The sequence below is a fragment of the Myotis lucifugus genome, unplaced genomic scaffold (assembly GCF_000147115.1).
Source record: "Myotis lucifugus unplaced genomic scaffold, Myoluc2.0 scaffold_545, whole genome shotgun sequence".
In the NCBI taxonomy this organism is placed as follows: Eukaryota; Metazoa; Chordata; class Mammalia; order Chiroptera; family Vespertilionidae; genus Myotis; species Myotis lucifugus.
In genome coordinates, this window is record NW_005871593.1 from 74,572 (window position 1) to 99,443 (window position 24,872).

A 24,872-nucleotide genomic window follows, 5' to 3' on the forward strand; every position below is an offset into this window, starting at 1 on the left:
GCAACTGAGTCTTCTTGGAGAGCTGCGTTCCAACCCCGCGCTGTTCCCGCACCAGCCACAGGAGGCAGTAAGCAAAAAACAGACGCAGCTTCCCAGCTAAGGCCCATCCCCAGTCTCCTGCCCCCAAGCACACCCTTCCCAGGGCTGCGAGGTGGAACTCTTCTGAGAGGACAGTTGAAGACACGAGAGGGGGTGGACTGGCTGAGACACACTGGCTGAATCCATGTGACTGTCGCAGCCAAGAGGGTCCTTATTAATGTATCTGACTGCCCACGTCACTCAAAAATGCTCTTGCTCCCGGATTGGCTCAGGGCTGTCCCTGGGCTGGGGTGGAGAATGTGCACTCTGACCTTAGCACTCTGACCTTAGCACCCACAAATTAGAGGGGAGAGGGGGGGGACCTGGGAAGGGGGACCACACGTCTCCCCCTCCGCCCATCCTTGCTTGAGAATGCAGAAGTAGAAGAGGAAAATCAGGTTGAATAAATGCTTTAAAATAAATAAAATCTCTCCCAAGAGCTTAGATACCTTGGTGACAGGAAGCATAAAAATGCATAGTTTAATCACTATGCATAGTTTAAATAGTTTTATTATCTAGATTTATAAGGTACCAAGGACATTGCAAATTCAACTATCTCAATGTCAAAAACAGTTATTTATTTTCACTCTTTTTCTCATTAGCAGTTTTGCATATTTTTCTACCTTCTGATATTTGTCAAATGTCTTATTACAACTTTTGTATTCATTCCGACACAGTTTGAATTTAATTGTATTTCTTTTTTTGTTCGCCGGCACTGCTAAGTTTCAGATTTTTAAAAAAGATTGTGCTCATTGCGGCAGATTTTTTTCCCAGTCAGGCAGGGCATATACCCAGGTTGTGGGGTCAATCCTGGTCGGGGCACCTTCAGGAGGTAACTGATTGATGTTTCTCTCTCACGTTGATGTCTCTCTCTCTCTCTCTCTCTCTCTCTCTCTCTCATTCTCTCTCTAAAATGAATTAAAAAATTATGCTCATTGCACATTATGTTTCATGTGCAAAGATGTATATAAATCTAGGCTGGTTTGGATGTGATAGTGCACTAATATTTCAGGAAATGGTTAATTATTTTAGAGATAGCGCTCTCTGTCAGTTGTCTTGCATTTGTATGGCCCATGACCACCCAACAGAGATGACCCAGACGACCCCCCAAAACCACCGAGTGACAAGACCAGTAAGAGCTCCTTCTCACGTTTACTTCAAGGAGAAATTTCTTCTAGAAGTAACTCGGGACCAAAGCAAATGGAGTATCATTCCTTTTCTTCACCTCAGAGCATTTGTTTATGGGACTTTTTCCCTGGGAGCCCTTGGGATTCGGAGGCACATAGAGATATTTGCAGTTCTCCAGTGTAGCTGGTTAGGTAGGCTTCTGCCTTTCCTGTCTTTGCAAATTAAAACCACATTGTGGAGAAAGAAATAAAGGGAATGGAGGTTGTACATCCCTGGCATTCGGTGGCCCACGTGTGGTGGGAGGCGATCTGAGAGCTTGTCCAGCTCCTATGCAAAATGGGGCAGCTTTTCGGGGGTTCTTTCCACAGCCGTGTCTCAGGGACTGTTTTCAAATCATCTCAAAAGATGAATTAAATGGCCCACCGTGGGAGTGGTCTCTCAGGTGAGGTCCAGCCGTGGCCCCTCCACGGGCCTCCTGGAGTGCTGGCCAGGGTGGCGGGCGGCCAGCGCAGGCGGCTGCACCCGCCTGCAGTGTGTGTGCTGGCGCGCAGCCCTGGTGCAGAGCGTTTCCAAGGAGGATGCGAGCTGACGGGGAGCCAGGGGAGCGCCTGAGAATCCTAGATAGGGGTTCCTTCCCCGTTTCCTATGTGGCTAGAACAGGCGGGAAGAATAAATCAGGGTTTCCTTAGCATGAATGGAAATTTACTGTGGTTTTCTTCTCTTTGACCTTTAAAGATGGGAGATATATTTATCTTTAGGTGGAAAGGTGCCAGGAGAGAGACACACAGTAATGACAATAGACTTTTACCATAAGAAGAAACAAATAATTACATTTTCATGCCCTTTTAATATTAGAGGACTGCTCTCCTTTAGATGTGAGGCTTAATAAAATTCAAGCCCAACAAATATTTACTGAGAACTTACTCTCTAGCCAGCTTGCGGATTAGTAAGTCACAGTCCTTGCCCTGGAGCTCACCATCGATCGGAGAAAATAAATGAATGGCAGACCGTTATGTAATACAATATGGTAAACTCTAAAATCAGGACATACAGGGGCGAGCACACACACACACACACGCACACGCACACGCACACACATTGCTCTGAGAACAAAGGCAAAGGAGCAATCAATTTCCATTTAGGGATCAAAGTGAGCTAGTGAGGGAGCGAGGCCACCTCTGAGTTGTGCCTTAAGGACCTGCAGGGGCTCTCAGGATGGAGATGGGGAGGGGGTGGGAGGAGTGGCTGCAGCACCAGCAAGAGGGACAGAGTACAAAGAAAGAGGAAGATGAGGAGGCTGTGTTTGCGTATCAGATCAACCCGTACACCCTAAACACGATTAAAAAACGACACGTCAGCACAGTGAACAAAAGCATCAATGAGGGCACATGCAGGAAGGAGCTGCTCCGAGGAGGGGCAGGAAGCTGTAAAGTGTGTGGTATGTTCAGGAGCCTGGGGGTGGGGGGAGAGGGGAGGCTCCAAGGGAAAAGCAACGTGATGGTGATGCTGATACATCGCAGAGACTGGCTCCGGGAGATGCGGGGGGGTCCCTGAGAAAGGGTTTGGGGCCGTTCCAAAGGCAGAAAAGGATGCGGATGCTGGACGCTCCTACGTGGTGCTAGGCATGATCTGGAAATAGGACTCGGAAACCTAGAGAGGCTGGGGAGTGACACAGGGGGAGCCCTCTCTGAAGTTCCCCGGTCGGGCAGCTGATGTTAAAGGAGATGGTGCCAGGGCCAGCGCGGGCGAGGGAATGGGGGGATTAGAACAAACCAGGGCAGGAGTTGTCTGGTGTCAGAACAGAGCTCTGGGAGTCCGTGGAGATTTGGGTGCACAGAGTCCATGACAGAGTCAGAGGTTTGGCGTTATCGGACCTGCCTGGAGTGTCCTGGCTCGGCAGGACCCCGGCCCCGTGGCACCTGCATCTTCTCCAGCACAGCTTCACCCACACACCCCGCTCCCTTCGAGCTGGCATGCCGCGCAGAACCAGGGCGCCGAGCGATGGGAATCACACACATGTACGTTTCTGATGAAATCTCTGTTCCATAACAGCACGTGGGTCCTCGACTGTTGATAACTTCATTTTGTTGTCACGTCAGCTATTTTCATGCGACACCAGCTATGACTGCATTCAGGGTCGGACAAAAGTAGGTTTACAGTTGTTCATATGGAAAATAATACAGTAATGAATAAACAATCATATAAGAATAAACTCCATGTTTCTTGTACTCACAGCTGTAAACCTATGCTTGCCCCACCCTGTATTATTATCAAAGGGGCAAGTGTGGGTCTGCACAGGGCACTGTTATTTGTATTTTCCTTTTCCTTATGTGACTTTTAAAAACTGAGATAGCGCCATACTTCAAAAACCAGTAATGAGAAAACAGGTAATGGAGCGCAAGGGCCTTTTCTGCCATTTTCCTAGGATGTTTTCCTCTCTATTCATATGTTCAATTGTGTGTGTGGGGGGGTTTGATATGCTCATCTTTCAACTCTTTAAATAAATGCCTTTTGGAATATTTTTTAAAACCTCCGCTTCTGAAAGAGGCTGCTCACCAAAGAGTAATAAAATAATAAAATAAAAATAATCATATATAAAGTTATACAAAATCCATCCTAAGGTATTAAAATCAGCTTTTGCCTATTGGTCTCTATGGTGAAATTCTTATGTTGAAAGGTAAAGTGGAGTTGCTTCCCCAGCCCTGGTTGGGCTGCAAACATTCGCCAGGTCTGTCCCCGGGCCCTCGTCAGCACTGCGCATCCTCCCCCACAGCCGGGCATGGAGACCACAGGGGCGGGTGCGTCTGCCTCAGCCAGGACTTGGGGAGGATGCGGTTGTTAGGATACGCAGGCTGGGGCCCAGATAGTCAAATAAAAATGCTGAAGACAGAAGCATCTTAAGCTGGTGTCCTAAATAAATCAAAGGTCACCTGAATAATTCAGGAGTCCTCAGTTTGTACAAAATTGGCTTTTTCACAAGCAAAGAAGCCTGGGTAATTTTAGCAGGAGCTGTTTCCACAAAAGGTTGTTTAATTCACACCTAGGCACGAAGAGAGAGAGGTAATTCCCTCATTCCATGTGCTGTGAGGAAAAGGCGGGGGGAGGCTTCTGGCAGCGCATAAACCTTAGTAGGGATTTGCAAGATGCGTTTCACAGAACCCAAACATTTGTCACCAGTTCATCTCTGCTGAGTTCCTGACCCTTGTGGGCTTTGCTTCTCAGTGTTTTTTCCCTCTATTATTTTTCAAAATGTAAATGGTTTTAATCTTCTTTGTTAGAAAAGTTGTACTTCTTCACTGAGAAAAAGAGCCAGTACAGAAAATAGAAAGTAATCATTGAAGCAAAAGCTCACCACACAAAAGTCCCACTACCAAAATACTCCAGATTGTCTCTGCGCCTATATGCACCCAGCGTTATCAACAAAAAATGGATGGCACTGGAACTGTCTTAGTACCATGCGATTTTAGCCAGTCATCTCAATTCCCAGCCCCACCGCTGGCCTTAGGCTGTCACTAATCTACTTTCCGTCTCTATGAATCTGCCTTTTCTGGACATTTCCTATAGACATGCTTTGTGGTCTTTGTGTATGGATTCTTCATTTAGCACCATCTTGTTGAAGCTCACCCAGGTTGTAGTATGCCTCAGTACTTCATTGCTTTTTATTGCTAAAGGGTATTCCAACGTATGAATGGACCACATTTAATTTATCCATTGACCAGTTGATGGGCATTTGGGTAGTTTCCACCTTTTAGCTACTATAAATAACGCTGCTATGAACATTCGTGCCCAAGTCTTTGTGTAGACATGTCTTTTTATGTCTCTCGATAGGTAACTAGAAATGTAATTATTGGGTCATGTGATTAATCTACCCTGAACATTTTAGGAATCTACCAAGTTGTTTTTCCAAGTGGCTGCACCACATTACAGTACCCCCCACCAATGTATGAGGGTTCAAGTTTCTCACATTCTTCAGAGGGAGAGGGAGAGGGAGAGAGACTAAACTCTCTTAAACATCTGTTCTGATTCTCCACAGAATTTCTTACAATGGTGTTGACTAATGTCCCTTCCTCCACGAGAGAAAGGGACCGAGGCAGGGACCTGTTTGTCACCGTATTCTAGCACCTAGCTCAGTGCCTCGTACGGAGTAAATCTTTCCTGAATGTATGGATTTTAAAGATGGATGGTGGCAGTCAGACAGGTGGAGCAGGTGGATGCCAATAGATTACCTTGGAAGCAATAACACACGTGGGAAAGTGAGAACACAGAAGAGAAAAGACCAAATAAATTTTAATAGTTTATAACTCATTGAGCAAATGTGAGTGGTGCTCTTTGATCTAATAAATTGTCCTACAATGGCAGCTTCTGAGGACCAGCGCATAAGCCAGAGCGGGAGGGAGCAGGTGGGCTCGCTGTTCTGCGCGAGGTGGTGAGGTCAGCGGCGAGCGAGGAGATTGATGGCGCACTCTGGACCATCAGGGACATCTGTGGAATCTCTTTCCCCGAGGAGGGGAGTTTCATTTCTGTGATGTCCTTGGTATCCCACTGGGAGACAGTCAAATGGATCTCTGGGTTTTTTCTCTCATTCCTATTGGTTGATGGTAAAGCCCCCGCCTCTTTTTCCCTTTTGCTGGATTTAGGTGATTCATCATTTCGTGTGCGCTTTGATTGTTATCTGTGAAGGTGCATTTCCCTGCATTCCCAACAGTCCCCTCTCTCCATCAGGTACCAGAGTAACACTGCTTCCGCTGTTCTCGAAACAATTACCAACATTCAGCCCAAGGAGAGTGGAGGAGGAGTGGGCGAGACCCGGGAAGCCATTGTCTACAGGTTGTCAGAAGACATGCTGAGCAAGCTGCCTCCAGATTACATTCCACACGAGGTGAGCTGCACCTCCCCCACCTCCAGGGTACAGGGCCGCCGGGGGCTCCACAAAGCCCAGCGAGCTCAATGCCCGATGGTGTGTTTCAGTCCCTTCCCTGTCTGCTCATCCTTTCTTCACTGTGAGCTGTTCTTTCCACCCTTGGTCTTCTCTGCCTTGCCTTTCTCAGCATCGTGCAGATTATGGTCTGCACTTTCTCTGACGCCTTTCTCCACTTGCCTTCTGCCCCACTTTCTCTCTCAGTCACCTTCTCTCTACCCTTTTTGCACCTTTGGATTCCCAGAAATCTTAACCCTCTAAGCTGGAAACCTCTCCCTCCCGCTCTTGCCTAAGCCTGCTTTGTCCAGCCTGAAATTTGCCCCTTGTTCTTGCCCCCTGCCCTCCACACTTGTCATTTTCCAGTCCTCTCAGCCAGGTGCCAGGAAAGCAAGCGATGAAAGTGAACTCACTCCCCAGGTTGGATGGCAATAACTTTCTACTTCTTGGACCTCCTAGGTGCTTGCTTGTTAATCAGTTTTCCTCAAATGCTTTATCTCAGGACCCCTTTACAAAATGACGGAGGACCACAAATAGCTTTTTTTTTTTAATGTGGGTAAACTGCTGATGTTTAATATATTAGAAATTTAAACTGAGAAATTTCAAAAATATTAACTTATTATAAAGTGACAGTAATAAACCCATTATGTATTAACATAAATGACTTTTTAAACATTTTTAATTGATCTTATAGAGAGAGAAAGGAAGAGGGAGAGAGAAAGAGAGAAACATTGATGTGAGAGAAACATTGATGTGAGAGAAACATCGATTGGTTGCCTCCCATATGCTCCCTGACTGGGGATTGAACCTGAAACCTGGGTATGTGCCCTGACCAGGATTTGAACCCACAGCCCTTCAGTGCGAGGATGACACTCCAACCAACTGAGCCACACCAGCCAGGGCAAATGGCATTTTTACTTAAAAAATAGATATAATTTTCAAAACAGGAAAGTGCATGGAAATGAGTGGGAGTGTTTTAATTTTGCCAATCTCTTTAATATCTGGTTTAATAGAAGACAGTGGGGGTCCCATACCTGCCTCTGTGTTCAGTCAGCTGAGAGAGCAGGTCGCAGCCCTGGAAAACTCCTCTGTGCACGCCTGAGACAAGCCAGCGTCCCTGTCGCTGTGAAAAATTTCACCCCGTCGATCCCCTGAAAGGATCTCAGGAAAACTCAGGGGGCCCCAGGCCACACTTTGAGAACTGCTGATCTAGATAAATGTTTGTGGTAAAATTTCCGGATGGTCTGGAAGTTCTGTAAGAGATCCTCCAACCTGGCCTCCTGCTTCGTCCAAGGGGGCAGTTGCGTCCAGGGTGTCCTCGCTGTCTTGGCTTCCACCCAGCTGTGCCGATGTCAGAGGCCGCCTGAGTCCTGGACCGGCTGCGTGGAGGCTGATGCCCTGTGCAGGTGTAACTGTGGCCCGCCCTGCATCCCCACGCCTAAGAAAATGCGCTTGTCAGCTGGGAGCCCCTCGCCCTCCCACCTGTAACGAGTGCCCAGCAATGAAAAATCGTTTTCTTGCCTCTTGAAACGATTTGTTTCATCGTGCAGATGAGTGCCAAGACACTTGGCCATGACTCTGAAATCAATGGCTTCACATAGAGATAGTGCTAGCAAGGCGAGAACATATTTTTTTTAATGAGTCAATATTTTAAGTACTGGAGGGACTTTCAATGGTTCACTGGAAGCGATCTTCAGAGGACAGACGAGAGTAGTACCTGCCTCCAAAGGTGGTACAAACCGGCCTGTGAGAGAGAGACACTTACTCTGTATGACTGGACCGCAGGCTGACGCAATGGGAGGAGGGTCTCAAGGCCGTGGGGGTAACGTGAGGTTCAGGGTTAGCAGGGCACTTCACCAGGATCTCTGTTCGGCCTCCTCCTAGCAGCCGGGGACCGGGGGGCGGGGGGGGGGGGCGTCATTATATATGGAGGTCACATGGGGGGAGTTAGTGCTGAAGGCATCTACAGTCACTTCCTCTCTCGGGGTCACTTCCTTTCTCGTGTTCTTTGCTTTATGGAGGAGATGCGCTCTGAGATGCGGTGGTGACGTGACGTTTGTAAACAGAAATATAATCACAGTGTTGACTTCCCCAGTGAAAACGAGCCCGTGACTGCCCGGTCTCACAGACACTGGAAATCCCCCCCGAGACCCCAGCAACTCTTTCATTTCTTAATGAAAAGACAGTTTAGGCTGGAACAACAATCATAGTCAGAATAAAATGAGTACCAGCATCCGATTTTCCAGCGGCTAAGTGTTCCCTAAGCCTGTCTCTGCTGTGGGGAGTTTCTCTTTGGAGCCCTCAGCGGGCTGAGGCCATTGGTTTGGGGCTGTTAGCGAACTAAAAGTGACTGAGCTATTGCTCTGACCTTGTAACCAGTACCTGCGCTTTATTTCCCCTTAATGGGTTTGCAAAGGTACAGTTCCTCATTGTCCCTTTCCCTTAAGTGTGACCTCCACAGGGTAGTCATGATGTGAAGGGGATGCTATGTAAGCTATTCGGTCACTGGAGGCTGAAGGGCTAGAGATGGGGAAGGGCTAGAGGAGCCTGCAAAAACGGAAGTTCTAGAACAGGAATTTAGGAGAATGCCAGGAGGCTAGGGACCTCCGCCGGCACGTGCGACGGGGGGTTCGGACTTCCTCGCTGCCAGCAGGGCCGTGCAGGCTGCTCAGTGCACAGCTGCTTCCCTCTGAGTCTGTGCTCACCTCCACCCTGGCTTCCTGGAAGGGCGTGGAGTCTGCCCAGGCGGGACTTCTGTGCCTTGAGAGAGGGTCCCGTAAGATGAGGGCGTGGTCTGGCGCCATCCGTCCCTCGCATTCCGTGACTCGGGACAGGCAGTGGGCACCTCCGGCCGAGGACCCCATGGCTCCCCATCCCCGGTGGGTCCTTGGACAGGGCTGTCACTCTGAACTCTCTCCCTCTCTGTGGGTTTATCTTTCCCCCTGTTCTGGCCGCTCTCCCATTGCGGCCAGTGGAAGGTCAGCCCTCTCTCGGAGCCCATGCCAGGATTTGTAGTCAATCTTATCTGGGGCAGACGTCACGAGATTGAAATGTGCACATGGATTGGCGTATTTTTCAATAATTGTTGGGCTTTATTGTTTCCATAACCTGAGGCTTTTGTATCGGTCTCTTCAAAATGGTCCGTAAATGACGTACCAAAAGGAGCCAATGGCAGGTGCCTACCGACTCGCCCACGAAGGCACATATTCCCGTTGGTTAAGTTAGAAAAGCCTCAACCGGCAGGCGCCCTGGCCCAGGCCACACGGCCTCCGGGAGTCCTATCCATTGGTGACTGTTCTGGAAAGATTTCAGCCGTATCTCCTGTCTGTGACATTTCTAACAGCAACTCTGCAAGAATTATGAAAAAAAAGTATTCCAAACTGTGCTCCTACAAAGGTTAAATCGCAAAAGAGTATTTAACGGACACTTAGTCATTAATCATTTGAAAGGGAAAAGGGTGCAATTTTACTTCAGCTTCTTAAAGTCTATTTCCAATTATCAACGAAAGTACAATCAGTAGGAAAGAAAAATCGTTTTAGTTGAACAGTCATGTTTGAAGACCGGAAAATGGGGGACTTACTGGCAGGGCTGGTTCTGCAGGGGACATTGGAGAGTGTATTGGGCTGTGGAGGTGCTGCCGGAGGGCGGGGGAGAGCAGGGAGAGGGGAGGCCATCGGGAGACGGGTGACAGGCGAGTTTTTAAAATCTCCCTCCTTTGCTGTACTTTGTTTCAGGTGAAAGCTCGCTTGGTCAAGATGGGACACCTTAACTCCATGAACATATTTCTCAGACAGGAAATCGACAGAATGCAAAAGGTGATAACAATACTCCGCAACAGCCTGAGCGACCTAAAATTAGCCATCGAAGGGACCATCATCATGAGTGAGGTGAGCGGTTGGTTCCTCAATGGTCGTTCCCTCTTTTTGTGGCTTTTCTTGCTTCTCTGCTTTAACTTCATCTTTTTTTTTTTTTTTACCTTCGGTCATTTTATCTTTTATTCATTTTTTTTTCTTTGTTGATTAAGGCATTACATATGTGTCCTTCTCCTCCCATTGCCCCCCCCCGCCCCCCCCCACTCATACCCTCACCCCCCTGGTGTCTGTGTCCATTGGTTAGGCTTATATGCATACATACAGGTCCTTTGGATGATCTCTTTAACTTCATCTTTTTCAGAACTTGAGGGATGCCCTGGACAACATGTACGACGCTCGCATACCTCAGATCTGGAAGAGGGTGTCCTGGGACTCGTCCACCCTGGGCTTCTGGTTCACCGAACTTCTGGAGAGAAACTCCCAGTTTTCTATCTGGATATTTGAAGGGAGGCCCAATGTGTTCTGGATGACTGGCTTCTTCAATCCCCAAGGTACGTGCTCCTAGGGCAGTGGGCAGACTGGAAGGTGTGCGTGTGTGCATAGCAGTGCGGTGTGGTACATGGGTCTCACATAAAGCAGCACAGAGGGACAGCCTGCGGGGTGCTGGACACGTGCTTTCAAAGCTTGGAGACCACAGACGATCTTCTGTATTGGTTTTGCAAATGCAACCTTTGTTTTTCTTCTCATCCACTTGAGCAAGCCATCAGTCTTTGGCCAGAACATGTGAAATAGTAAAAAGGTTTCATGAAAACCTTAGTTTTTAAATGTTTATAAAAATGACAAAAATGAAGCACCAAAATATGCAGAAACTGTTGCCAAAGTACAGGAAATTAGACTGATTTCAACAGTGACCATGTGGCAGAAGTTTTATTCCCTGAACTCCAGAGTCTGCCACCCCCCTTCTTTTTTTTTTTTTTCCTTGAAAAGTGCTTTGCATTTATTCCTTCATCCTGGGAATGTTTACTGTGTAAATTACTGACCGATGTCATAGACTTCATAAAGTTCAGAAATACAACTTTTTCTCTCTGCAACATGGATAGTGTTACTTCAAGTAATTCTTGACCAAACTGAAGAGATAGTGGACTCCTTACGGTTCCACACCTTGTAGCTCCTCTAGCGGTGCAATTTAAGAAGCGTCAAGGGGGGTGGGGGGAGGAGACATATGTAATAAAATAAAATAAAAGATTGTTATAATAGTAAATACAAAATGTATAAAGATAATTTCAACTAGAAAAAAAATAAAAGGTTAGTCATTTTAAAAAAAAAAAGAAGAAGCGTGCACACTTAGAGAGCTGGGATGCGTTGTTACTCCTCGCAGCTGTGTGGCTGAATCTCCTAAAATAATGGTAAGTGAGGAGAGTCAAACAGGACTCATTGTAATTGTACACATTGTGCTGTATGTGTAATGAATGCACGTACACTGTTCAATTCCATTTGTACAGAGCAAACAGGCAAAACAGATCCATGGTGTTAAAATGAGGCTGGTGGTTACCCTCGGGGGCAGGCGGGGATTGCGAAGGTCACAAGAGGGCCTCTGGGGTCGGGAATGGCCCGTTTCTTGATCTGGACATGGCATTTCCTGGTGGAAATGCATGGAGCTGTACACTTCTCTTTGCATGAGTAATACCTCAATAAACAGTATCCCTTAAAAGCACACATTTAATTATCCTCGGGGTACGTGCACTCATTCACTCCCTGCATTTCCAAATGCCCTAATAGTTTCTAAATTTAAAACACTAACACGCTGACCTCGGTGGCCTCTATGCGCTTACCAGGTGGCGCATGTCGGATTTGAACAGGACAGCCCCCACTTTCACTTCTCCATTTTTTTCTCCCAGAATTTCTGTTGAATTTGGGGAGGAATGTTTTTTACTGTGATTCTCAGATTCCGTGTGTCTACTTGTGAGTCTCTTTCCTCCTTACCAACTAACTTGCAGTTTCAGTAAGTTGTCACCAGGTAATTCCTGGCTTTGGAGCCTGAAGAAATAGCGTTTAACTTAATGAGGCTGTTTAACCACCTTCTGTTTGCTAGCCCTCTGCTGGGAGCTTTCCATAGAAAGAAGTCTGAGGCCGGATTCCTGCCCCAAAGGGGCCCGTGATATGGTTGGCGAGACAGACGCTCCAGCAACTTTACTGCAATGAGAACTCAGTGCCACACGGGGACAGAGGACAGAGAGGGCAGGGCTTGGGGAGAGCTTCCCCTGGAGGCGGGGAGTAGGGTGTGCAGAGGCAGGGATGCGGGCAGCAGGGCCTGAGCAAAGGCAAGGCGTGTCCAGGGAAAGGAGGAGGCAGTGTGGCCGGAGCTCAGGAGCAGGAGCGGGGTGGTGGGGAGGGAGGCTGGAGCGTGAAGTCTCCTGGGGGAGTCTGGGCTGGAACATACAGGCACTGGGAGTCACCAACCCTCAGAAGACCATCCTGGGAAAAGGTGGAGGGAAGACTGGAATGTGGACCCAGAGCCACGAGTCTCTTACCAGGTCCAAGGGAGAGAGCCTGCCCCTCAGCCAGGTGCCGAGGAGGGACAGGTTGGATGGAGCGATTAAACCGGAATCCTCGCGAGTGCAGGGCCTGGCAATGGCTGGGGTGAAGGCAGGTGCCAGACCAGGGGTGCAAGAGGCACAGGTTGGGAGGAGGGGCGGGACGGCCAGGCGGGAGGTGTGCTGGCGGGCTAGGAGTTTTCGAGACCAGCAAGAACCAGTGATTTTAAAAACTGTACGGTTGTTGAGTGTATTTTTTATATTCGGAAACCAAGGGAGTGGGTTGGTTCTTCCCTGGCTTTTCACAGACACAGACAACTTAAGTCAGACATCACAGCCCACAATCTCTTTCAGTAATTGTTCCTCATTGAAAATGTGACTTAAGCCCTAGCCGGTCTGGCTCAGTGGATAGAGTGTTGGCCTATGGACTGAAGGGTCCCAGGTTCAATTCCGGTCAAGGGCACATGCCTGGGTTGCAGGCCTCCAGGGTGCATGCAGGAGGCAGCCGATCAATGATTCTCTCTCATCATTGATGTTTCTATCTCTTTATCCCTCTCCCTTCCTCTCTGACATCAATTTTTTTAAAGTGACTTAAGCCTGGCCAGTGTGGCTCAATGGTTGAGCGTTGACCTATGAACTAGGAGGTCATGGTTCGATTCCTGGTCAGGGCACATGCCCTGATTGCAGGGGGCAGCCGATCAATGATTCTCTCTGATCATTGATGTTTCTGTCTCTCTCTCCCTCTCCCTTCCTCTCTAAAAGCAATAAAAACATTTTTTTAAAATGTGACTTAAAATAGCAAGATATAAATACGAATTTATCTTCTCTTGGAACTTTCTGCGAGTGTTACAAGCCAGCTCACTTAAATACAAATGCAGGTGTCCACCTCAGGGTTGTTTTTACCTGTCTGTACTTGTTAATAATCCAACCCTTTCTGTCTTCTTTATTTTTGGCTTCAAGCTAAAGTTTGATCCCTCCTCCCAGGGTGTTCCATGTGTTGGAGAGCCCCGGACTTGTTCCAGCTCCCTGCCCTGCGCACACAAGCGCACAGACACGCACTCTCCTTATCAGCGATTGCTTCCCTTTGCAGCTTAGAGGGAGCCGACTTTCCCGCATACCAATCGCTCCTCCGCTTCCTTTCCTGCCTCTTATCTCAGGTCCACATCACCTGGCCAAATCCGGAAAGCAGGGAGCTCACAGCCGCTCGGTGCGAGCTCACAGACAGGGTGCTCGCAGATCAGCCCTTCAGACTCGGGGGCCTCTCCGCCGCTGTTTGACGTCAGTGATTGATTTCTCAACTTGAAAATATCTCCTGGATTCATAGCCTCGAACCCTATAGTGAAATGTTTCAGTTCAAAACATTTAAGTAAATATTTTAAATTTAAAAAAGCACATGCTTAAGTAAAACACAATGCAATTTACCAAAAGGCCATAGTTGCATCAGAAATACGTATTGTCAAAGCCACTCAGACTGTAATGCGCTTGAAATGCTCTGTGCTGCATGCCCGTTTTTGTGGTCTTACAGTGTCGTGGCATCTGACAGGTCTGGTGTGTTTCCCATCATGCCCCTGCTCATCGCCCCGCAGACCTCCATCCTCTGAGGGCCACGCAGCTGCAAGGACGGGTGTGGGCCCGGCTGGTGGCTGAGCTCACGCTGTTGGCGGTGCTGCTCCGGGCACTGTGGTGGCCTGGTGTTTGTCAGTCACGTTTGAAGAGTCTGACTCAGCGACCAGGGAGCTAATCTGGTATTTCCAGCCCCTTCACTCTCATTTCTGTAGCGATTGACGAGCTCAACATGTGGTAGTTAATCCGATTGTTGAAATGGTCAAGCCCTCTGCACCCAGGATCCTATCACATCAGTTCAGTGGCGCGGTTTTGGGCAACGTGTGGGCGTGCCTCCCAAGAGCTTCCTCGGGTGTGGACTTTCAGAGCATTGTGTTCAGGTGATTTAGACTCTGGGGTGTGTGTGTGTGTGTGATATGTGGGGGTGTGTTTAAAACGGAAGACTATGAGTTGCAAAGTCTGACTTCAAGCCCGGTGCTGACTGCCTTTTGAAGCCTCCTCGAGGGCAGCCCTGCTGGGCCAGCTGCTGGGACTGTGACCTCCCCAGAGCTCCTAATGAAGCAGCGGGCGGGCCAGTGTGCTCTCCAGCTCTCAAGCCTCTGGCCACACTACGCTGATCACGCCCTCTCTCTACACTACACTGACCATGCCCTCTCTCTACTCTACACTACCACTCCCTCTCTCTACACTACACCGACCACGCCTCTTTCTACACTACACTGACCACGCCCTCTCTCTACACTGTCCATACCCTCTCTCTCTTTACACTGACCACGCCCTCTCTTACATTACACTGTCCACGCGATATAGTTATTTTCAAATGTTTAACTCACTCTGGAGCTTGAGGCCATTTGGATGCAAAACTGTACTGGTTTTTCTGGTTTTTCCTCAGAGTCTTGACAGGCCACACCAGTCTTGGTGGCAGATACCAGTGACAACTTGTCATTCACTGTTAACATATGTGGCGAGCTGGCACGGCCATGGCATACTCAGCCCCAGATTGGGCACCTTATGTGGCGCACCAGCTCAGCCAGGTTCAGTGAGCCCGAGTGGGGGCAGTGAAGAATTAGAAAAGACAGACAAGAGAAGAAAGCTGGGTCTCAGTGGGATGCTGCCCTCTCAGATGGAGCGAGACAGCGCCACGGACTACAAGCCGTGTCTTTTTAAAAAAAATATATTTTTATTGATTTTTTTTACAGAGGGGAGGGGAGAGGGATAGAGAGTTAGAAACATAGATGAGAGAGAAACACTGATCAGCTGCCTCCCGCACACTCCCCACTGGGGATGTGTCCAAAACCAAGGTACATGCCCTTGACCAGAATCGAATCTGGGACCCTTCAGTCCGCAGGCCGACGCTCCATCCACTGAGCCAAACCGGTCAGGGCCATGTCTTTATTTTATAGCAGATTCCACGAGGCAAAGTAAGGGCGTGGTCAAGATGTTTACAGCCTTCTCGTGGGTTTCGATCCGACTCAGTACATGCACCTGAACTCTATCAAGCCCACATCACTGATACATGGGGCCACGTGTTCAGACCATAGGTTCAAGCTTACAACTACAGCTGTTGGCTATCATTGTGCTGGGAGGGCTCTGCCTTCCAAGCTGGGACTTGCACGTGGCCATGAGAGAACTGTGCCCTTTCATTAGTCTGAGGCTTGAACCTGTCCAAACACTGTAGCCGCTTTCCACAAACACAGATCGTGATTTCAGTAGACGGAGTTTGCTGAAGCGAGGAGACAGATAAGCTTAGCCTGTTATCCTGCTCCTGTAAAACCACCCTCAGCTTCTTGCCGGTGTTTGTCTCCACGGTGGTGCCGTCAGCGCGTCAGCGCGCAGCAGTGTCTGAGGGCTTGTCTGGGGTTACTGCAGCCGGCGTTGGTTGGGTGGGAGAGCGCACCAAAGGTTAATGGAACTTTAGGATTGAAGGGGCTGGGGGTTTCTTCTAACAACCCCGTGGCTTCCTTCTGCCGAACCCGAGCTGTCCCTAACATCTGAGGGGCTCCGAGTGAATGGACCCCAATCCGAGTGACGGCACTCACCTGCCTGTCCCCAAATCGCAGGACTGCAGGGCTGTGACAGCTTAGAAACGCCTCCAGAGTGAAGAACAGCCCATCTCCTTGTTGTTGTGTGTGAGGGGGTTTGATGCAGTGGCTTTAGCCTTTATGATTCTAGTCTTTGCACACAGTTACCTGCCTCACCACCCACCTGGCCCCTGGGAGCCTGGCCAGCCTCCACCCTGTACTGACCTTCCCACCAACCCCACTGCCCTTGACTATGCTGGGATGCTGGTTCCAGGAATTCTCATATCTGGCTTGTCCAGGACCTTCCTTGGTTCTTCTCACCTCCCAGAGGGCTGGTTCTTGTCCTCTTTGGGGCTCTTCCCAGGCAAGTTCCACCCTTGGCCCCGCCCTTTGTGGATGACCTCAGCCATTCTCATCGGTGCAGCTACGCATCCCTACCCATGACTGACTTGTCAGAAGCCCCAGCCCGAGACTCTGACCCTTCACTTCCGGGTGCCAGCGTCGGACACGCCCTCCCCTGCGGACTCCCCAGCACTACCCCCGGGCATCTCCCTCCCAAAGCAGCCCTGCCAGGATTCTCCTGTGTGGGCCTGTGCACCACCCTTGTCCAGATCACATGAGCTCTTATGAATGGTCCCTCACACCCAGCAGCTTGGAGGAAGGAACCAGGAGAGCACAGCGTCATGAAGCTGAGGGGGGAGGGGGAATGGTGACAGATGCCCCCGAGGTCAGGTCAGATAAGGCCCAAATGGTCAGATGGCCTGTCAGCAAGGAGACTGTTGGCCAGAGAGCTCAGTGGAGCGGATGGGAAGGTAGAGGAGCCGCAATTCAGGGGAGTGAGGGAGAGACAGAGAGTGAGTGTGGCCAGCAGGGAGAATACTAAGTGGGACCCCAGAGACCCAGATCATAGCAGAAATTTGGCTCGAAAGAGGAGAGGCAAGTTGGAGGCGTCGATTTAAAAAGGAAGGATTTTCTTTCTTCTTTTAATGACAGGAGAAACTTGAGCTTATTCAAATTCTGGTGAGAAGGGGAAGGAGCCAGGAGAGAGGGAGAGAGGGTCAGAGAGAGGAACAGGGAGATAGAGCAAAGAGACCCAAGAGGGTTATAGAGGCAGGAGGGTGGCTCCCCCGTGGACAGATGCAGCCCAGCCAGGCGGAGGGGCCCCTCACCTATTGGAACAAGAGTAATGAGGGAATGAGTTGGATGCAGGAGAGTTTGTAGGTTTAGTGGCAAGGAGTTAGGGAGTTCCCACCTGATGCTTTCTATGTTCTCTTTGAAGGAGGAGGCATGACCTCGGGAGGCAGTAAGTGTTGGAAGAGAGACTTGAGGAGGGAGCAGAAGTTTGGGAAAGAGGGCTATGGTGGTGTGAGCATGTCGAGGCTGGGATGGTGAAGCATGGTGGTAGCTGTGTGTTTGCCTCGGGCTTGTTCGTAGCCTGGTACAGGTGTAAGAAGGGGGGCATTTGATTCATGCAGGATTGAGGGGGTGCTGGGCAAATGATGAAAAGGATGGGTCCAAACCAAATAGGAAAGGAGGTGAAGAAAAGGGAGGAGGTGGTCTTCAGAAATGATGAATTCAAAGAACTAAGGGGTCAAGATGCTGAGAGGGGTGCCAAAGAGACCCAGAGGATGGCAAGATGCTCAGTTCCCCGGGGCAGGTGGCATTTGGCAGGGACAGTGAGGGGGGAGGGGCCTGTGGCCAGAGGGTGTGGCTGTGGAAGCAGGGAGATCCTCATAAAGGATGAAGGAGGACTAGGATGGTATCTTCAGAGCCGAGCCAGGTTCTAAGGGCAGGAAGAGGGCGAAATGTGCTGTGACGAGGCAGGAAATATTGAAGAGTTTGTGCACCATTGAACCACCGCAGGGGGCAGTGGGAAGGTTTGGGAGGGCGGGCACAGTGTGAGGTTGGGTTGAGGGAAAGGACACATAAAGCAGCCCATGGAGAAGGCGGAGCAGTGGGAGGAGTCTGGCATTTGGCGGGTGAGACTCGGTGGGCTTAGCCGATCCCAGCCTGGCCGGGAGTGGTAGTCCAGCTCTCCAGCTGGTACCCAGGCGCTCCTGGAGCCAACTGTGTCCTGGATGGAGGACAGTGCAGAGCACGTGCGCCTCAGGGGATGTGGAGAGAGTGGTGGTACCGCTGACAGCCTCCTTAATCTTGCACTCGTCTCATGGGGCATTTCTCTTCCTGCTGTCAGATTTGTTTTGAAAACAAATGTGGGTCAGTGGCCTGTCAACAGCCTCTTGCGCAGATCTTTATGCCGAGCGTGGTCCTCAGCCCTGCCTGCCGGGAGAATCGCCGGGGAGTTTCGGTCCATACGATTGCCGGGTCCCCAGACCAACGGCCTCAGAACCTGTGGAGGGGAGGCCTCTGGCGTCTGTGCAGTTAACTTTCTTAAAGGCTCCACTCGCCACTCTAACGGGTGCGGAACCTCAGCGTGGGCCTCTGCCTCCCAGTCATGTGGTCCGTCCATCAGCAGCGCATGGGCATCCCCTGGGAGTGGGATAGAAAGGCGGAACCTCGGGCCTCACCCCTGACCAGCTCCTGAGTCAGAGCCTGCACTGTAATGAGCGCTCCTTCCCCGGGTGAGACCTGCGCCTGTAAACAGGGCTGACGCCGGGGTCCCACCTCTGAAGATCCTGGCTTTACTGGTCTGGGCCTGGGAATGGGGATTTTTAAAGGCTGCCCAGGTATTTCTCATGTTTAGCCAAGTTCAAGATCCCTGCCTTAGAGCATCCATCCAGCAAAGTCAGGAAAGGTGCCCGGGTGCTTTTATTCACCTGGTGGATCAACCCCGTCTGTGTTTAATGGTTTCTGACCTTTTCTTTAACTTACCAACGAACTCCATGTGCTTTTCATTGGGGGCAACACTGCCCGTCTTAAACTTGTGGCCGGAACATCATTTCTCCTCATTTTCAAAGACGCTACTGGGAGACATGGTAACTGATAAGACAGGAAATACCGCACAACCCATAAGGCTTGTTGCATAAGGACTGGTTCATTTATTAAAGGAAAAAAGGTGTTGGCCATAGAACCATCATTACTGAGTGCCGATCAGCTCCTTATAAAATTGAGAAGCACAATATTCCTGATTAGTTATTTCTGTCGTCCTTTCTAAGACCCTGGGTGAAAATGATCCTTAAAGCACTCTACAGCGTTCAAGCCAACTGATTGCACCGTCAAATGGCGGTAATTGGTTTGCTGAAGTGTTAGGTTACTGCTATTGTGTGGATTAAGATATGGCAAGTGTTACTTTAGGCCTGTCTCCAAAATGTAATTCCTGCTTAAAAGTGAGTTTTTCAAAGAACAAGCTTTGACACGGGTCTTAGGAAACCATTGTGCTGTGTAAGTCTTGAAGGGAAACATTTATGTAAAGCACCTCGCTCAGACCACACGTCACTCCCACATTTGAATATCAAATCGCCCCTTTTCACGTAGGTGGCTACCTCTCAGGGAGAATAGAATGTTATTATAATTGAAGACTTTCCCCAACTTTTTCTTTCTCACTTCAGAGTCAGACATATGAATGTATGAATCACTCTCCACCACTGGTGACTGAAATTTGGTTTAGGAATTATTAAAACTGCATTGGTGCCAAGATAAAAAAGTACTGCTTTTCAAGCTTTTATTTAAAAAAAATATATCAATGGTCTTTTCAGGTTTCAGACAACATCGATTTTGCCTCCATTAGACTTGACAGAAGTCTACAAGAAAGTCATTTTTTAAATTCAATAATGAACTATTCAGTGGATTCATTATGGTTTGAGTTCCACAAGATCATTTTTTTTAAAGAAGCCAAATGAAAACTATCAAGAATTGAAAAAAAAAATCTCCGTGTTCTCTGAGTGGGCCCAGCCCTGGAACAGCCCCTTCCCCCCCGCCCTGGGGCCTCAGGCACATGTCTTTAACACTTCCCTTTCTAGTAGCTCCAGGTGACGTGTATTCTAGATTCCACTCAAGGGCAGATGAAAGGGCTTCCTAAGCATCAGGAGGCCCTTCGCTGAAGTCAGCAGGAGGGAGGAGGGGCAGGGGGAGGGGGCCTCTCCTAACTGTGCTGGAGTCGGTCTGTGACAGCAAAGGGAGGAAGTCTTGTCACAGAAGAGAGAATCCTGCTCCTCCCTCACCTGGCACTGGTCACTGTGGCATTGTCCTGAGGGCCATACGGAGGGAGGCTGAATTCGCAATTTAGTTGGAACTTAAAATGTCACAGAAAGATTCAATTATTAAATTTGCGCAGACGGATGGTTGAGACCGGGATTCACGTCTTGTGCGTTATGACCTGTACACTCATAGGTCAGTGATGAATTGTAAAATGTCACGAAATCGGGTCAATTGAATTCCCAGGACTCTGCTTGGACACACAGTGTCCACTACAGCACATGAATGATGAAAATGGCAAGAAGGGAGAATTGGACTTTATTATTGTGGTCATATGTACACTGACTGGCAAGCTCGCGAATGTTTGTTTCACTACTGAAGCATGGCATCTCCGGTATTTATAATGGAAGTCCACATAATCGCGTGCTGATGAAATCACCTCAAATGACCCCACGCGGAGAGTAAGAAGTTGCTGCCAGGCAAACTTCGCCATGTTTCCCGCCCTTGGAGTTAACTTCTCGTGTCTTAAAATCATCCTTTCTACCAGGCACTCGTGGTTTCCTGAAACTATAGCTTTAAAAGGATCAGTCACTCATTGATTGACCAACTAACTTTTGGGGGGGATTTACACAAGGCCTCTCCTGAAGCCCCAAATCCTGTGTTAGTGAGCACTCTGATCAACCCTATACGATGCAAATACAACCAAATCGTTTGCCTGCTTGAAATACTGAGCGGCTTCCCACCATCCACAAAACCACGTCCAAACTCTGACCCTGAAAAATCCCTCCTCTACCTGTGTTCTGACCTTACCTGCCATTACTGCTTCGCCTTTAGCCTAGACGTCCACGCCTTCTCACATACTGTTCCTCCAGCGGGAACTGTTCCGTCTGGAAACGGCTGTGTATCTTTCCAGCGTCACCTTCAGTTTCATCTTCTCAGTTCTCGTGTGGTTCACTCTGTTCGCCTCTTTGCTCACAGCGACAATGGGTGATAACTCCTGCCTCCTTCCGGACGGAGCTCCTGGAATGCTGGGCCCGTGGGTGGCTCTTCCTCTTTGTCGACATCCCACTCGGAGCAGTGCCTGGTACACCTGGTGGCCACTCCCCAGAGAGTTAACAAGTGAATGGGTGTCCCCCCCACCCAAGTGTCTAAGTTAGTGACCAGGGCAGAGCTTGGCAATGGGAAAGCCTGACCTCTCTCTGAGCCAGGCGAGGGGCCTGCGCTTCCTTTCCAGCTCCAAGGGATGTTAGCTCTGTGCCTGTAAGTATGTCTGCAACGTGGCGTGGCGTGATGGTCAGTGTTAACCTGGAGGCCTAAGTGTGATATGTAAGTCACAGGTAAATTCTCCTAAAATTCTGAAGTCCATTTTGCAGTTTAGGGTATAGTTTCTAACACCAAGTGCTACTCTCCAAGAAAACCTTCTCTTACGGATGTGAATGCATCATTTGCAAATATTAAGTTTAAAGAAAGGGCACAAAATGCAGAGCCATGTATTGTCTTAAAATAACTGTATTATGCATATTAAAGCATGCAGCTTTCCTCTCCAGCGTGATTGCTTTGTTTGATCAAATTGAAAGTTGGGTTTTCTATTTTGGCCTTATGAAGAAATGAAATGGTTCCATTATAGCAAATAGAAGCTCGATAATGGCTTGATTCAAGTTTTAATTGGAATGCTGGTCTCAGAATATTTTAGCATTCCAGTCCTATTCCTAGATATTGCGTCTTCAAATAGAGGCTATGAGCTGGGACCGGGTTACCATCCTCGTAGGACTTGAGTTGCTGGAATCTCAGGAGAATGTCAAACCAAGACTCTTGTCTGAGGCAGAGAGGAAGCTGTTCTGCTGTGAGCTCAAGGGAAACATTGAGCTCACAGCAGGTCCCCATAGAAACAAAACACTAAGAAAAATATCCCCGGAGGTTTGATCTCAACTCCTCTTGGACAGGCAGCCTTTGGAGACTGATAAGCAAATAGCAATTAGCTCTGCTCCCTTTGTTCCTGAAGTGGGCTGCGTGCACCGTCAAAATCCTTTTTCTTTTTCTTCAGGCTTCCTGACAGCCATGCGGCAAGAAGTGACCCGCGCCCACAAAGGCTGGGCCCTGGACTCGGTGACCATCCACAATGAAGTTCTGCGGCAGACCAAGGAGGAGATCGTGGCACCCCCTGCGGTAGGCGCCCCGGGCAACGACAGCTGGAGCTGGGGCACAAGTTCAAGTTCTGCCTAAAGCTGTCCTGTGTGCACCTCAGTCCAGTCTGCTGGCTTTGCAGCCCGGGTTCCCTCGTTTGCAACCAGAACAAGCCCTGGGAACTCGTTTCTTTATGATTACAGGTCACACGGTGTTTGCGAGGAAGGGGTGTCCAGCTACTGCTGTGGCTGCTTGGGGAATGGGCGAGTGTCAGGGCCCTGGTAGAGACTAACAGGACCGGCAGGCCTGGGTGCTGGGCCAGTTCCACCTGCAGGACCCCGGATGGGGCACAGGGAGGGGCTGGGGGGGGGAGCAGACTCCCTTGGGAGCCACTGTTTGTGTTATTGGAGAAATGCATGGATGGTCTTTCTCTGTTGCTGGTGGGAGTGGGGATCTTGGGGTGCCACTGGAATAAGCATTTCTGGAGGCCCCCACGGGAGGATGGGATGCGGTAGAAAGCTCTATTTGCATGGAATTACATCCTTGGGTTTCCAAAGTCCCATTTCCCTGAATCTGGTCCTGGAACATGTGCAATTGAGGATTCAGCAGAGCTAGAAGCCAGCATCCAAAGTTTCCTTTCCATGGTGGAATGGGGTCCGGTTTAGGCTGGTTGTAGCCCATTAGTCCACTATGTGTGTGGTCCACATGGCCATGTGCAGGAGCGCGAGCGTCCCACAGGCCAGCATCGCGAACCAAGAGGCAAGAGCCAAACTCCTCTGTTTAGGACCTTACGTATCTCAAATATTCCCACCCTTGCAGTGGCCACACCTATTCTGGCCAATGAACTGTTCCCAGGTGTGATTGACAGGCTAGTACCTTCCCTGCGCCACCCAGACTTTACTGGGCACGTGTCTCTTCCTCCTCTGTCCAGTCCGGTGGCTCCCTGGAGAGTGTTAAACCACAGCTTCCCGGCAAAGATGCACAGATAACTGTGATATCCGGCCTTCCCTCTGCTTCTTTCCTGTTCATTAATGACTGGGTTCATTTCCAAAGGCATCTTACCTGGACACTTACCTGCTTTCTGAACTCGGACACGTTCTTTACCTTTTTGAGCCTCAACTTCTCCAACTATAAAATGAGGAGGGTACCCCAACCTCAGGAAGGTGGTTGTGAGAGTTTAGTGGGATCATTAGGCTTGGTCCCCGACCCCACGTAGACACTCAATACATATTCGTCCCCTTTTCTCTCTCTCTGACTTTCACTCCCTCAGCTGTCCGGTGAGGGAAGGACCATGAGACTCCCCAGGCCTGGCCCCTCTGCCCCTCTGTAACAAGGACCTCCTTCCCTCTGGCTTCCAGGAGTGTGGTCTTTCCTCCTGCCTGAGGTCTCACCAGAGCACCTTTAGTCTCTGTCCAGCAGCAACAGGCTTGTCCTGTCACGGGCCTCAGAGCTCTCTCAGCTTCTTCCCGTTATGCGATGCAAAGTCAGGTCCACGGTATTAGGTGTCTGGTCAGCAGCACCCCGTTTCCGGGTACCCAGATCTGCATGAGTTTCCTAGGGCTGTGGTCATGAAGTACCACAGGGACTTAAAACAATAGAAATTTATTCTCTCATAGCCCAGGGGGCCAGGAGCCTGAAGCCAAGGGGCTGGCAGGGTTGCTTTCCTGTGAAGGCTGTGAAGGAGAATCCGAACCTCCTCCCCCCGCCTCTCCTACTAGCTTCGGGGGGTTCCACCATCCTTGGCTTCCTTGACCTGTGGCTGCATCACTCGATGCTCCGCCTCCACTGTCAGTGGCCTTCTCCCTGTGTGCATCTCCGTGTTCCTCTCCTCTTCTTGGGAGAACACCAGCCAGAAGGAACTTGCCTCTTTCCAATCCGTACGACCTTAACTAGTTACATCTGCAAAGAACCTATTTCTGAATAGTCACGTTCTAAGGGTCTGGGTGGACATGGATTTGGGGGTGACACTGTTCAACCCACGGCACCTTCTAACTACGGCTTTGTAAGGTTCTGAGATGGACAGCAGCCTTGAAGGGTGCAGTTTCCTGTCGGATGGTACCTAAGTGGCTGTTGTTCGCACAGCAACCATCATCCAGCAGCTAATGATGTTCTGATCCCATGGGCTTGCCCCTGGGTTTACTGTCAAACCAAGTACCTCAGTTTTAGATTCAATAAAGGCGGCCCTCGTCCTGTTAGAAAACACTCTGCAATAATCTTGCTGGCTTTTATTATCATTACTAGAGGCCCAGTGCATGAAATTCATGCATGGGGGGATCCCCTCAGCCCAGCCTGCACCCTCTCAAATCCGGGACCCCTCGGGGGATGTCCGACTGCCAGTTTAGGCCCGATCCCCGGCAGTCGGACATCCCTCTCGCAATCCTGGACCGCTGGCTCCTAATCGCTCACCTGCCTGCCTGCCTGGTCACCCCTAACTGCCCCCCCCCGCCGGCCTGGTTACCTCTTACTGCCTCTGCATGCCGGCCTGGTCACCCTAACTGCCCCCCCCACCAGCCTAGTTGCCCCTCACCGCTCCCTCTTGCCAGCCTGATCACCCAACTGCCCCGCCTTGCTGGCCTGGGTACCCCAACTGCACCCCCCCTGC

The 24,872-nt window shown here is 49.7% G+C and overlaps 1 protein-coding gene across 1 annotated transcript in view; it reads left to right on the forward strand.

The window, feature by feature from the left end:
- The window catches only part of LOC102430899 (dynein heavy chain 8, axonemal), a 99,894-nt gene that overhangs the window by 73,396 nt on the left and 1,626 nt on the right, over nt 1-24,872 (forward strand). The window contains exons 31-34 of the mRNA XM_006104123.3: nt 5,929-6,085; nt 9,856-10,008; nt 10,295-10,484; nt 22,191-22,312. Coding sequence (XP_006104185.1) covers nt 5,929-6,085; nt 9,856-10,008; nt 10,295-10,484; nt 22,191-22,312 — 622 coding nt within the window. The remainder of the gene's footprint in view (nt 1-5,928; nt 6,086-9,855; nt 10,009-10,294; nt 10,485-22,190; nt 22,313-24,872) is intronic.